Below are 14,091 nucleotides of genomic sequence, written 5' to 3' on the forward strand. Positions count from 1 at the left end.
AACAACACAACACAAAACAACACAACACAAAAAGCAAAACAAATTACAAAAAATGAAACAAACAAACAAACAAACAAACAAAACAAAACAAATCACAAAACAAACTGCAAAAAACATGAAACAAACAAACAAAAAACACAAAACACAACAAAAAAAAACAACAAAAAAACACAAAACAAAACACAAAACAACAAAACACAAACAAAAACAAAAACAAAAACAAAAACAAAAACAAAAACAAAAACAAAAACAAAAACAAAAACAAAACACTAAACACTAAAACATTAACAAACAAAAAACACAAAACAAAAAAACAAAACAAAAAAAACTAAAATAAAAAAACAAAGGAAACTATTTGACTGATGTCAAATGTCTTGTCTATCTTTTTATTTTCTTATTTACTTGTGATTTTATGTATCTCTTTGTTTAATAATAAGAGTGACAACTGAAATTTAAACGCATTTTATGAAAATAGTTAGACAGTTATAAAGATCACATGAATCTACATTACAATCAGAATTTCACCTAAATTTTTAAGCCAAAATAGCTTATTTTTACCTATTTTAGCTCTCTGAATAACTGCTATTCTCCTACATCTTTTTTTGTGAGCAATAAAAACCTTGATATTTACACAAATGCACACTTTTCATTTGCCTATGACATATTGCTGATATTCCAACCCAGGTTCATTATGGATATGTACCCCTGTATACATTTCTGGAAAGCACAAAATACGTTCCAGGGGGAACGTTTTTTTTTGCAGTTGCAGTTTCACGAATCTCAAATTTCTCTCGCGAATGTCATTTGCACCTGCTGTTCTCATGTAAATTCACCAGAGGCTGCTGTTGACAGACTGACTGACCGACCGACAAACCAACTGATGTCCCACCAACCCCCTTGTGTAAAAGTGTTAGTGTAAACCCAACTGACGGTGTTTTCAAAAGCAATGCAAATAAGGAAAAGCCGCCTGATTTTTTAACACATTTTCAGATCTTACCACGTTCTCACAATGTTATTTATTTGTTTATTTTATTTTTTGCCTTTTGTTTTTGTTTTACCTGCTTTCTGGAACTATTCTTCGTCAGACGCTAACCCCGTTGTTGCAGTCAACTCCTCTCTGCGTCTCAAGTCCGCCGACATACGCGGCAAGCGACTGGGCAAACTGGTAACAGCAGAAAAGATGTCCGTATGGAGGGAATCAGTCAGCTGGTAGCATGAAAAGGAAGCCTTTGGCAGAGTCATACCGCCCCGTATCGTTCGTTTGAAAGCCGAAATGCAGCCATATGTAAATCTTGCTACATAATTCATGCTCCCCAGAAATGTATACAAGGGTACATATTTATAATGAGCCTGTGTTGTGCTATTCCATAAGTTTTCTTTTATAATTGTTTTACTACTTAAATTATACACGCAGGGAACAAACCTCATCCATCTTTCCACCCTCTCTCTGCTAAAACCTAGTAACCCACTGCACTGGATCTAGAGGGATCTTACTTCATTCTAATGGTGGTCTGTGAACTCTCACTGGTTCTGTCTGACCTGAAGCAGTCTGGAGACTCACAGCAGCACACATAGTTCTACTCTAATGAATTTACCTTCCTCTTCACTTTCCTTGATGGACTCTGCCAGAGAGAGACAACACACATACATCAGAGCTCTACCACAAGACAAAGTGTGTGTGTATAGAGCTGATTTCACTAGAGTGCGTGTGTTTTGCTCTAGACTACTATGACTGTACTATCGGTATCTACTGAATATCAAATCAGAGCTATGAACAGGATGGGGGGAGATAAATGGGCTTCATGTTTACCAAGCTTGATCTCCTCATAAACATTCTCCTCTGTCAGAAAATGAAATAAGAAGAAGAGGGAGGAAAGAGTCAAGGTAAAGACAGATAAAGACTGAAGGTAAAAACATTAACAGATACTGTCATTCATATATGTATTTATATATATATATATATATATATATATATATATATATATATATATATATATATATATATATATATATATATAACATGACTCAATTCTTTTATATATTTCAATTATGGCAGGTCACAAAAAGTTGAAATTTTTTACATTAAACGACAGTAACGCTAGTTCACCTATTTTAACCTCCATACAGTAGGTGAATCCTTCATCTATTATTTTATTATCACAAAAAAAAAAACGATTTAACTTGTATGCATTATGCTTTCCTAACATTTAAGATCCTTTCATTCAATTGAATTTAATGCATTCTTACCAAAATACAAGGTCAAAGTCCTGGATTAAGTGTATTAAATATGTATGAAGACTGTCTGCTTATTTTACTGTGCTCTGTCTACTAAAGAAAGAAAATCGGTTGACTTATCTTTAATACAAGCAAGATGTTGTATTGCTTTGTGTGGAAAAATATTAATCGCCCCTTCAGTGGTCTTTGCTTGAGAAACCTATTAACATTTTGGGCTCCTGAAAAGCTCACATATATAATAAGGGAAAATCCTCTGAAATTTGTGATATCTTGGAGGTGTTTTTTAACTTTGTGAAAAATGGAGATATTGAAGAAGCTTTGGAAGTTTGAAGTTGTGGAATGTGAATTGGTGCATGTTTGATTAAATTTCTTTTTTTATTTGTATTTTATTATTTTTTATGATAATATTTAAAATCTTTTTTTCCCCATAACTTGTCTGGGGTAAGTTTTGGGTATTGGAATTTGATTTGTTCTAAAAACTTAATAGAGACATGTTATGCACTGTAAAAATCTTTGCAGTTAAATGATTCTTCAAAGTTTTCCTTATTTTGTGATTCTTGTTTTTATTTTACCCCCTTTAATTATGCTTTTCAATTGCATTATGAGACCCTATTCTTTTGTCCAACAATGTTTAACCTTGAAAATTTTGATAAAGTGACTTTTAATAAAATTTTTAATAGTTTAAAGTGATATATTGTCTGGTTGGTGTAGTAAATTACGGCACAACAACCTTTCAATAAAGTGCCAGTACATTTTCTGTTATTTTAGAGAACTATTTCTCTAAAATTCTTTTTTTATATATATTATATTACTTCAAAGTACTAAAATGTCAATAAAAGTCAAGATGTTAAACTATAGAGTTGAATTTTAAACATCAAGATTCGACAGAGCAGAGATTAAGCTCCAATATTAATCCGATTCCCAACCGTTACTAAACAGAAAACACTTGTGAAACTATTCATTTACAGATATTTTTACAGTGTGGGCTTACAGTGTTTTATTTTTTATCTTACTGAAAATAAGCATTATGTTTACGTTTTCTGAATAATATAGAAAACTCAGAAAACGAAGAAAAATATAATACTCAGAAATATAAGTACAGGTCTGAAATTGTTCATATAAAAATAATGAATAAACACACATACTAAGTTTTCACAAACCCATTTTCATCTTCTTATGATGTAACTTAGCAGGGGAAATTGCTAGGTTACACATACACATAGAAATACACACGCACACGAAACCATCTTCTGCAATCATATCAATCACATACTGAGCTTGAGATGTGACTTTACCCTCAATCTGCCCTAAAATCCTGTCCTGAAAATACCATTCTCCAGAAGCACATCTAGAGCCTGCGAGCAGGGAAGATTTCCAGCCCTCATCCGTTTATCATCTGTGACCTCAAAGCAAGGCTGAGGTTGGTAAGCTCCAATGAACTGAAGCCACGCAGTCCAAATGCATTTCACATCTGTATGAGGCACAGGAGCATCAACATGTTCCCAGAAGAGCATGCTAAAGGTTATCAACCTGAAGTCACAAGCAGAGCTTTATTCAGTCCTCAAGGTCTCAGCTATTTGTGCACCCAAACGTGATTTATATCAGTGAATGAGAGTCTCCAAAGCTAAACTACGGGGATTAAATGGAAAACGCTCACACCGGGGTTTATTTAACAGTGATAAAATACAAGCTGCATTCTTGTGTGTACATACTGCAAAACATTCTCATGCAAAGTCTCTGGATTGTTCTTGTAATTTGTCGAAAATAACATGAATACACACTCAAACCTTGTGTGTATAGATGTGTATAGAGTTAAAATTACAGAAAAAAATATGATAGAAAACTACCGAAAAGTCTGAAGTAATAATTAAATTCTGTAAATTTCTTCAGCAAGTCTGAATTAGATTGACCAAGAGTAACCGTACACTATCTAACAAAAGTCTGGTCGCCTATCCTGGCCAATCCTGGAGCATCTCAACCTTCTTAGCTTTCAGGAACTTTGATGTGGAGGCTGAATTATGAGAAGGAGCGCTATCCTGCTGAAGAATTTGCCCTCTCCTGTGGTTTTTAATGTAATGGACAGCACAAATGTCTTGATACCTCAGGCTGTTGATGTTGCAATTCACTCTGCAGATCTCTTGCATGCCCCATACTGACTGTAACCCCAAACCATGATTTTTCCTTCACCAAACTTGACTGATTTCTTGAGAATCTTTGCATTTGTGAAGATTGGGATGCAGTTTTAACAGACAATTTATCAGAAAATGTTTCCTTCTGTCACTTTTCTAAATGTTCAACAAGAAGCCAAGTTATTTTTTCTTGCTCTTACATCTGGGATTGACGACAAGACTTTTGTCAGGTAGTGTAGATAGTGTTAAATAATGTTTTTATTTCCAAAGAAATGCTCATTTGAACTCTCTATTCTTTAAAGAACATGAATACACACCCACACCATGTGTGTATACAGTAGATTCAGGTGTTTTTGCACATTTAATATTAGATAACTAAAGGATTTTAGACAACCACTAAAAAGTAAGATTTAGTTTTTATTTTTTGAAAGAAGTTAATTGCATCACTTGCATTGATCAAGAGAGACAGCAAAGTTATTTACAATGTAAAGTTAGATACAATTACTACATTTAAACTCTCTATTCATTAAAGAACATTAAAACACACTCATTAATACAAAAACAATGAATGTATAGATAAAACTGTTTTGTTTGTTTGTTGAAAAGTTAATATTACATAAAAAAGGGATTACAGACAAACCGTTGAAAAGTCTGGGCTTAGTAAGATTTTTTTTTTAATAAATTAAACTTTTCAGGAAGGCTACATTAAATTGACTAAGAGTGAAATATAATGCATTTATAATGTTGGATAATATTTCTGTTTTCTCATAAATGCTCATTTAAGCAGTACTGAAACTGATTTTGTTACTAAATAGTAGTAATAATAATAGTAGTATAATACAAGTAGTTTCCTAAGCAAATAAGCAAATTAATATTCTGAAAACAAAGAGTAACAGAATAACAATGCTATATATTCTGCAAAATAATTACTATGATATATATTTTTAAAGCTATTAAGCAAGAAAATAATTGTTTTAAATTGCAATATAATTTCAAAACGTGTTATATTTCATATTAATCAAATATTTACAGCCTTGGTGTATAAGAGACTACTTAAAAAAATAAAATAAAATAAACATAAAAAAAAAGTTTAATAAAATATTTTGTTGATGTTGTTCCAAACAAAGTAGTGCATATAGGGGTGCACTTTTTTGGATTGATTTCCAACAGTTCATCAAATAATAACTTAATACTGTGTTTTATTTATACAAAATATTGTATATTGTGTTTTTTCTACAGTTTCACCCACAAAAAAAAAAAAAACAGGTAATGCAGATTAATTGTGCATCCTTGCAGCATTTTGTTCCTGAATGAATCCAATTTTGAATGACTCATTTGAGTCTACTTAAAAAGTAAGACATACTGCAGACTGTTCACTCTGTCTCTGTAAGATTGCAGAGGTGCTACAAGAACTGAAAGGCCACAGGAAATGGGAATGGTTTTGACATATGGTGCCGTTACGTCAGAGATGCATCGTGTGTCCTGCATATGGTTTGTCCTGGCAGTTTCTTAGCTGGCACATGCTAAATGCTGTCATGGTGCCACCAGATTATAACGGCAACTCCATCTTTTCCGGCATGGGCATCTTGGCACTTCAGTAAGACTAATGCACCTGCTGCCCATCACAGAATTTGAGTCAGCAACCCTTTATGTAAATCACTTACACATGAGAGCAAATTTCATCTTAAGTGACTAAATATTGTTGTTAGCACTGGTTTATAAGATGTTTATTTAATTCGCCAATGATTGAGTTAAAAGTAGGTATGCACTGAAATGGAAATTCAGAACCGAAAGCGAAACTGAAAATTCTGGATACACTCAGGACTGAGACCGAAAATGGTTTGTAATATTATTTATTATTTTATTAAACAATATAAAGTCATTTTGTAAGACTTTTAAATTTAACTCAATATCTTGAATTATACTGATAAAAAACGCATGCCTATAAATTAGCCACATTTTATTGATCAATAAGCCTAATTTTACCAGCGTTGCCATGACAGCACTATTGCAAGCAGAAGGAACTAGTATACTATGTAGAAATGTCCTGTCACAGCATTATTTGCGCAAACGTTTTGCTTGGAGATTTGCTACTTTTAACTTACCCTTTGCTTGGTGCAAGCCATTGATATGAATAGGTTTTGTAATGGAGCTGAAGGGAGAGTGAAACTAACATCCTGGGACTTTTTTCGGTTACTACTTTTGGCAATATTTCAGTGCATCAATAATTAGAAGTTTGGATTAAATTTAGCGTAGATATGTTTTCACATATTTCAGCAGCCTGCTCCTGAATATACTAAGTGGCTGTTTACTTATTGCATCTAAAACTTGTGAGAAAACTTCCTTCAATTTCAGCTTACTATCATCTCAAAAACATTGCAAGAACTAGAAATGTCCTGTCGGTACATTATTTGAATAAATCTTTTGCTTGGAGAACTGATACTTTTAACTTAAGCTTTGTTTGATGCAAGCCATTGAAATGAATAGGTTTTGTAATGTAGCACTATGGCTGGAGGAAGATTGAAACTAGCATGCTGGGACTTTTTACTGTTAATATTTTTGCCAATATTTCTATTTTGGGCAAAAATTGAAAATGCGGTTTCTATCAGTAACTGAAAATTCAGTGCATCCCTAATTAAATGCTTGGATTAAGTTTAGCACAGTTATATTTTCCCTAGTCTGCTCCTAAAAATACTAAGGGACTGTTCTTTTATACAACCCAGGCGCATTATGGATACGTACCCAGGTCTACATTTCTGGGGAAAGCAAAATATGTAACGGGAGGAACGTCTGCTCGCAGTTTTTGTTTTTGCAAATCCACCAGACGCTGCTGTGTATGCTTTTTGATGATCTTAAATTTTTATCACCTTTCCTCTTCTTGCCTAAATCCACTTGAGGGTGCAATACACACTTTAGCTGACCAGGAATATCTTGCTGTCAACTGACTGACAGACAGACTTATCCACCCACCCCCATCCCTAAACCCAACCGATAGTGTTTTCAAAATCTAGAAAAAGAAAAGACATCGGGGCTGTGTGATTTCACCATGTTTTCAGCCTGTTGTTTATTTATTTATTTTTTTGCTTTGGTTTACTTGGTTTCTTGAACTTTCCATTGCCGGACTCAAACCTAGTCGTCGTGGTCAACTTCACTCTGAATCTCAAGTCCATCGGCATATGTAGCAAACTACTGGGCAAACTGGTAACACCGGAAAAGCCGTCCGTACTGAGGTAATCGATCAGCTGATATAGTGTCATACCACCCCATAAACAGGGGTAAATATCCACAATGAGACTGTGTTGCTTTCATAACATCTAAAACCATGTGGAATATGCAAGCCGCACCACTTCCTTCATTTTCAATGCACTTTTGAGCTCATGCTCCTGTGGCGTCTGTCTTTGCTAAGCCACCAACAGCCACAGTCTTTAAGGAACCACCCCTGATAAACATTTGCTGCAGCTCTGATACACTGCCACAATCCTTACATGCTCTTCATGTGTCTGAGGTAATTAGTCTACTATTACTACAGAATTGTGTATAATCCATACAAAACTGTGAAGATGATTAGTTGGTTCCTGTCACATGATGTGCAGAATGCTCGCAGAATTCTGAACAATTGGGATGTATTAAACACACTGTGATAAAGTAGACCCAAAAATTCCCTATTTTCACAATCTATGTGTCTCCATTTTAAATAATGAATTTAAGAGTGGATTTTTTTTAAGTGGATTGAGCAAAAAATAAAATATAAAACAAAATAAAAAACTATTAAGTTATCCCAAAAAACACTTAATAAATATGTTGATTCAGCTCATTTTAAAAAAGTTTTTTTTTTCGAGTGTGCAAAAGGCACAATATGTAAATAGTCCCTAAGTGTGTTACAGTGCAGTAATGAATTCATAACACCAGACAAAGTGGTACAGTATAGTATAGTACGGGTCACCTTTATCAGGCTTGCGTTTCCACTGCCAAAGGGGTACCAATGGTAACCTCTTGTTATAAAGTAATTCCATCATGCCAAGTTCATAACAGTCCAAAAGGTGATGATAATAGCTAAACATGGAAGTTTGATCATCTTTTAGGTTGCCGAAAGAATTAGTTACTCCTTTGTTTTTTCGTGCTTCACTCTCACGTTTTTCCGTTTCTGAAAGGATCCGATGTCAGAAGCACTTCAATATTAATTTGCACACTATTATCATCAGCTCAAGAAGTTCATTATTTCAAACATAGGTGCACGGCAAACTCATGCAAGAAAGTGAAACCGCTCGCGCTTTAGATGGCCTTGTAAACAACAACGGGGCACAGGGTAGATTCTGCTCTTCTCCTTGGCTTTGTGGCTGTTTATCAAGACAACAACAAGGTTTGTTTATGCTCGGGTTAACCATGGCTCGCTATTATTTAAATGTTATTATGGCGTAATGTCTCGGTTGTGTATTTAAAAATGGTGCTTTCTTTTTTTTCATTCTCCTGGCTTGTCGCACGAGCGAGTGACATAACCAATAGTGTTCAGTTGCACGTCTTGCTCCACCTTTTATCGTGCTACAAAAGTACGATATGGTTAGTTTTTGATACCTTTTGACAGTAGAAACGGCCATAAAAGCATACCGAATTGTACAGTACCATACCGTACCATGCAGTGGAAATGGGCCATAAGTATCCTGAGCAACTTTAGAGCCATATAGGTTCAACTGCTTACAAATGGAGGAAACTATTATCCATTACACAGAGGCAGAGAAATCAGAATGTGTATACATTTTTTCCAGGACTGGATAAAGAGCAGGAAGGAATCACACTACAACTGCTGTGTACGTGTTGAAGGGTGTCTGGTACAGAAGTGTGAGCACATGTGGACATGCAGGTAAGGTAAAGTGGAAAGAAAGAGTTTCTAAAGGATAAAAACATCACTGTAAGGGTCTGTGCATGGGACACACACTCATACACACTGGAGGGCAGTGGGATGATGCAAGTTCTTTACCTTCCACTGCGTTTGAGTGGTAGTCTGCTTTGAAGCATGAATGGAGACAAGAACAGAACAACAAATAAGCCATGAACCTGAGCTATGAACACACACACACACATACAAACTTATAAAGCGTTAGTATGAGTTACATCCACATCTGTAAAAATGTACATGGAACAAATGCTGTCAGAGTTTAATCACAGCAGAATCTCTTCTGGATCAGGATTCACTAACTAGAGCACGTAAGCAAGAGAGCACAGCCCTCACAGCTGAGCATCAGTGTGTGTGTGCGATGTGAAAGACGGTCTCCAGAGAGCAGTCTTTGACAGACAACAAACCTTCGCTTCCCTGTTCTGAGACACAGCAGTGTAGATGACATAGAAAAGATGGAAAAGCATGTGCATCTCGCAAAACAGACAGTCTGGAGGTCACTTCAGCTCAAACGACAGCTCGGTTCGGAACTCAGCCAGCAGATCTGCTTCTACAGACCATCTCAAATCCCTTTCATGCTACAGTAATGCCATTACATCCGGGACTATATATAACTTGTAAGTATGTATGTACATTTTTGGGGAGCGTTTTTATTTTTTTTTTTACAATATGAATGTAACATTTAATACATCATTGCATTTACTAACAAACAAAAATGTTTTATTGTATATTTATTTAATTTTGAAAAATATATCATATTTATAACAATTCCACAACATAAATTCATAATTTCCTAATCTATTGTAAATGTATTTATTCAATTGTAATATGTTACTATATACAGTTAAAGTCAGAATTATTAGCCTGCCTTAGTTATTAACCCCATGTTTATCCCCCCACCCCCAATTTCTGTTTAATGGAGAGAATATTTCTAAACATTTCTAAACATAATAATTTTAATACCACATTACAAATAACCGATTTATTTTATCTTTGCCATGATTAAAGTAAATAATATTTGACTAGATAGTTTTCAAGACACTTCTATACAGCTTAAAGTGACATTTATAGGCGTAACTAGGTTAATTACGTTAACTAGGCAGGTCAGAGTAATTAGGCAAGTCATTGTATAACGGTAGTTTGGTCTGTAGATTATGGAAAAAAAACAACTTAGAGCAGCTAATAATTTTGACCTTAAAATGTTTTTAAAAAAATTAAAAACTGCTTTTATTCCAGCCAAAATAAAACTAATAAGACTCTCCAGAAGAAAAAATATTATCAGACATGCTGCAAAAATGTCCTTGCTCTGTTAAGTATCATTTGAAAAATATTAAAAAAAAGAAAATATAATTCAAAGTGGGGCTAATAATTCTGACTTTAACTGTATATACACTGTTGTATGCCATACACATTTCGCCATTTTAACCCTTTAACTAGACCAAGAAAAGTGTTCGGATTGCATTTCTTAACTTCCTAATGTCGCTATTTAACACACTCAACACATTTTTTTCAACACATCCCGTAATTTCTAAATTATAAACCTCTACCAAATGGTTGATATGTCGTTTTGAGGTAAAAGTACCGGAATTAATACACTACTATAAAAAAATGTGAAAATATAAAGTGTACAGTAAAACTAATTTATATAAAAAAATAGCATAATAAAAATAAAACATTTTGAATACTAAATCATCTTTATTTTTTGAAGTATGCCATAAAATATTTCAGATTGTCATTTACCATGTTTTCTTGTTGTTATTTTTTTTAACAATAAAACCAAAATGAAGTGTAGTAGTGCAACAGGAGTATGCTTGTTTGATTGTTTTCTAAACCAACAATGCTGTGTGTGTAAGCCATTATTCAAAGCAGTCAATCTTTAAAAAACTTGAACAGTCATTATTTAAAACAGAGTTGAGCAGGCAGTTAATGGGTTAAATTACTGAAACTGATAACCAACAGCCTCCTTGGTTGATTACAATAATGAACGACACTTTTAATTCCTAAAAAAACTGTGCTGAACAAAAAGACTTGCTAGCTAACAACTATTAGGTTACTTTGGATCAATTTCCAATACATACCGATACATATAACAATGCATAATTCCAGTACAGATGACTATAGATGATAAAGATCCAACAATTCAACTCATTTAACATAAAAACACACTGCAACAAGCAAACCATGAACCTCCAAATGGATTTATCTCCACAGATCAAATTTGGCGTAGCCCCGCCCCCTTTTCAAGAAGACTGACAGCTGTCAGAAGCAAATAGATAAGCAAAGAAAGGGCACTCACCTTTGACCCTCTCTCCGCGGTTCAGCTGGATCTCTCCCTCTCCCTGCGGTGAGTATGGTTTGACCACGATGAATGTGCGCCCCGGCACCGCGCTGTAGAGTTTCCTTTTGGGGCCCCGGGCTCCTGAGAGTGTGTGCGAGGGCCCCACGGGAGGAGGGCTGGGGTCCCGCTGGACCGTCCCCGGGCTGTAAACAAAAACATAGGTTACCGTGGTGATGCCCGGCAACTGGTAGCCAAATCCAGTGGTCACCGACATGGTCCCAAGAGAAGGCGTGCAGCGTGTGTGCGTGCGCGGCTCTCCTCCTCGATATCCCCGAACCGGCCAGGGCCGTCAGGTGCGAGCGGCTCACTTCTTCTCTTCCTATCCCTCTCTCCTCCTCTGCTCCTCTCTTCCACCTCTCCTCCCTCTGAGCGCTCCCCGCCCTCCCCCTCGCTCCCGTTAACGGCTGCCTTTCGCGAACGGCGCCGAGCGCTCGGGCTGCACTCACCGCGAGTGGGGCATGTTCACTCCCCGTGGCTCTCGCGCACACGCTGTGACGCGGCTGCGCTGTTTCCCTGTGGCTGAGCCGGCGCGCTCCCGCCCTCCACATTCTCTCCATACGTGGATGGTCGCCGACGACAACGCACGGGCGCCAGGGGTCCGGATTGATTAGTGTGTGGGGGGGTTGAGCACGACTCACCTCACCCCCCTAAAACAGCACAAACACACACAGACACACACATTCTCATAGTGCTGTAATCAACAGCCCCTCCTACCCCCCCTTTCGCTCCCACTCTCTCTCTCTGCCCTCCAAATTCTCCCTCCCCTCCCATGTCTCTCTCTCTCTCTCTCTCTCTCTCTCTCTCTGTCAGTAAGACAGCTTCTGAATGTTAATGCAGCTGCAGGCAGAGTGACTGTAGCCCCGTCTCTCTCATTCATCTCCACTCATTCACCCATTCACTGCATACACACACACAGACACGCGCCAGAGGAAACGGCAGTATCACACATGACTCTGTTTTCAGCTTGTTGAGGAATGAATTAAAAATCCACATGCATTAAAGCAACACGCACACATAAACACACACTATAGGCATTACATTCCCCAAAGACCCCCACACAAGCCTAAGCCACAATGTTACTGTCAAAAGACCCCATTAGAAATGTTTTTAAGTATTTCGAATGACCATATTAAAGTAACACCTACAGTAGGTTTCATCATACAGGTTTTTGTTCTTGTAAACCACATAAACAAGTACACAAACACACTCATGCAGACACATATACATCAACTTCCTCTCTACTGGTATTGGGCTCAGATGTTATGGGGTGAATTAAGTAAGAATGAATCACACTTGCTGATTGCGTTGTTTGTTTGTGCCGTCTTAGCACCTGATTCACTCAAGGTGTTATGCAAATGAGGTAACTGGTACAAACATGCCAACTGTACAATGTATGGGTAGAGAATGCAGCTTAGTTTGCTAAACTGACTGTCTTTTACCATTAATATAAATTGGCAACACAGCTAAATATACATTGTGATTGGCAAAACAGTAATACAGTAAATTTATTTATGCAACAGTTCTGTCTGGTTCTGGAATCTGATTGGCTTATCGCCGTGCAATATTCTGCAATATCAGCATTTGTACAGCCTCTATACCCTTGTGTACTACTCCGCCCACATAGAGTGACAGCAGATCAATAGATTCACTATCTATCTCATTTAAGGCATTTTAGGCAAAATGTAGATGTTTAGATTGCAACTATGTGGTTTATTTAGAAGGATAGTGCCTATTTTAAAATATTTATAATTTCGAAGCAATTCAGCGCATCGGCAGCCATCAGCCTGTCATATTGAGCAGAGCAAAGACGCATAACAAGCCCTTAGAGGTGGAAAAACTCAGCGTTTTCTTTTCATATTTCAACTACAGCTGATCAAATCATTATAAAACAGGTATACAACAGGATTGTACGTTGTTGTGCTGTATTTATACCATAGTAATCTAGTAATGTTTGCTTTGCTTTGGCTTTTTTGGGGTTAGTTATTGTGATATTCCAACTGCAACAGAGAAATACTGGGAAATCTCTGTTGGCTGATGGCATTTCATGCCTTTCAGCCTTTAATCTTAAAATGTGAGCACAATCACCTGTTTTGTCATCCATTTAGACATTATGCTAGAGAATCATTTAAACACTAGCTCTAAAGTGACGTGTGTCTGACCAGCTGCAGATGTAAATGAGTGGCGGAAGAAAGTAGTTCCTCAAACAAAAGGGTTTTTGAGAATTTCCTTGTTTAATTTCTTTTTTTAATATTCACGATTATGCCGTCAAACTGTTGTATAAACACAATATCACACTCGTAGCACACCCTGCCGGTCTCACTAACACACATTCCAGCAGCAACCTAGCTTCCCTTATGTGGTCTCCCATCCAGGTACTGTCCTGGTGCAGCAATGCTTAGCTTCAGGGGGCAACCATGTGAGAGTTGCAGAGAGCTAGCTGACGGATGAATATTAGCATCATGAATAGTTTTCTGAATTTCAGTGGAACAAACTGTATT

General features: G+C 36.5%; 1 protein-coding gene across 13 annotated transcripts in view; it reads right to left on the reverse strand.

Moving 5' to 3' along the window:
- The window catches only part of shank3a (SH3 and multiple ankyrin repeat domains 3a), a 368,633-nt gene that overhangs the window by 137,029 nt on the left and 217,513 nt on the right, over positions 1–14,091 (reverse strand). For 9 of the 13 annotated variants that reach the window (XR_015514523.1, XR_015514524.1, XR_015514522.1 and 6 more), the window contains one exon: positions 11,552–11,736. Coding sequence is in view for 7 of the 13 variants with exons in the window: in XM_087292766.1 (XP_087148892.1) it covers positions 11,552–11,736 (185 nt within the window). In the remaining 6 variants the exon portion in view is untranslated. Of the gene's footprint in view, positions 1–1,595; positions 1,623–1,810; positions 1,841–9,339; positions 9,364–11,551; positions 11,737–14,091 lie in introns of all 13 variants that reach the window. The other 4 variants (XM_087292765.1, XM_087292763.1, XM_087292762.1 and 1 more) reach the window with 2 other exon arrangements.

Source organism: Danio rerio, chromosome 18 (assembly GCF_052040795.2).
Source record: "Danio rerio strain M-AB ecotype USA chromosome 18, GRCz13ab, whole genome shotgun sequence".
NCBI classification, from domain to species: Eukaryota; Metazoa; Chordata; class Actinopteri; order Cypriniformes; family Danionidae; genus Danio; species Danio rerio.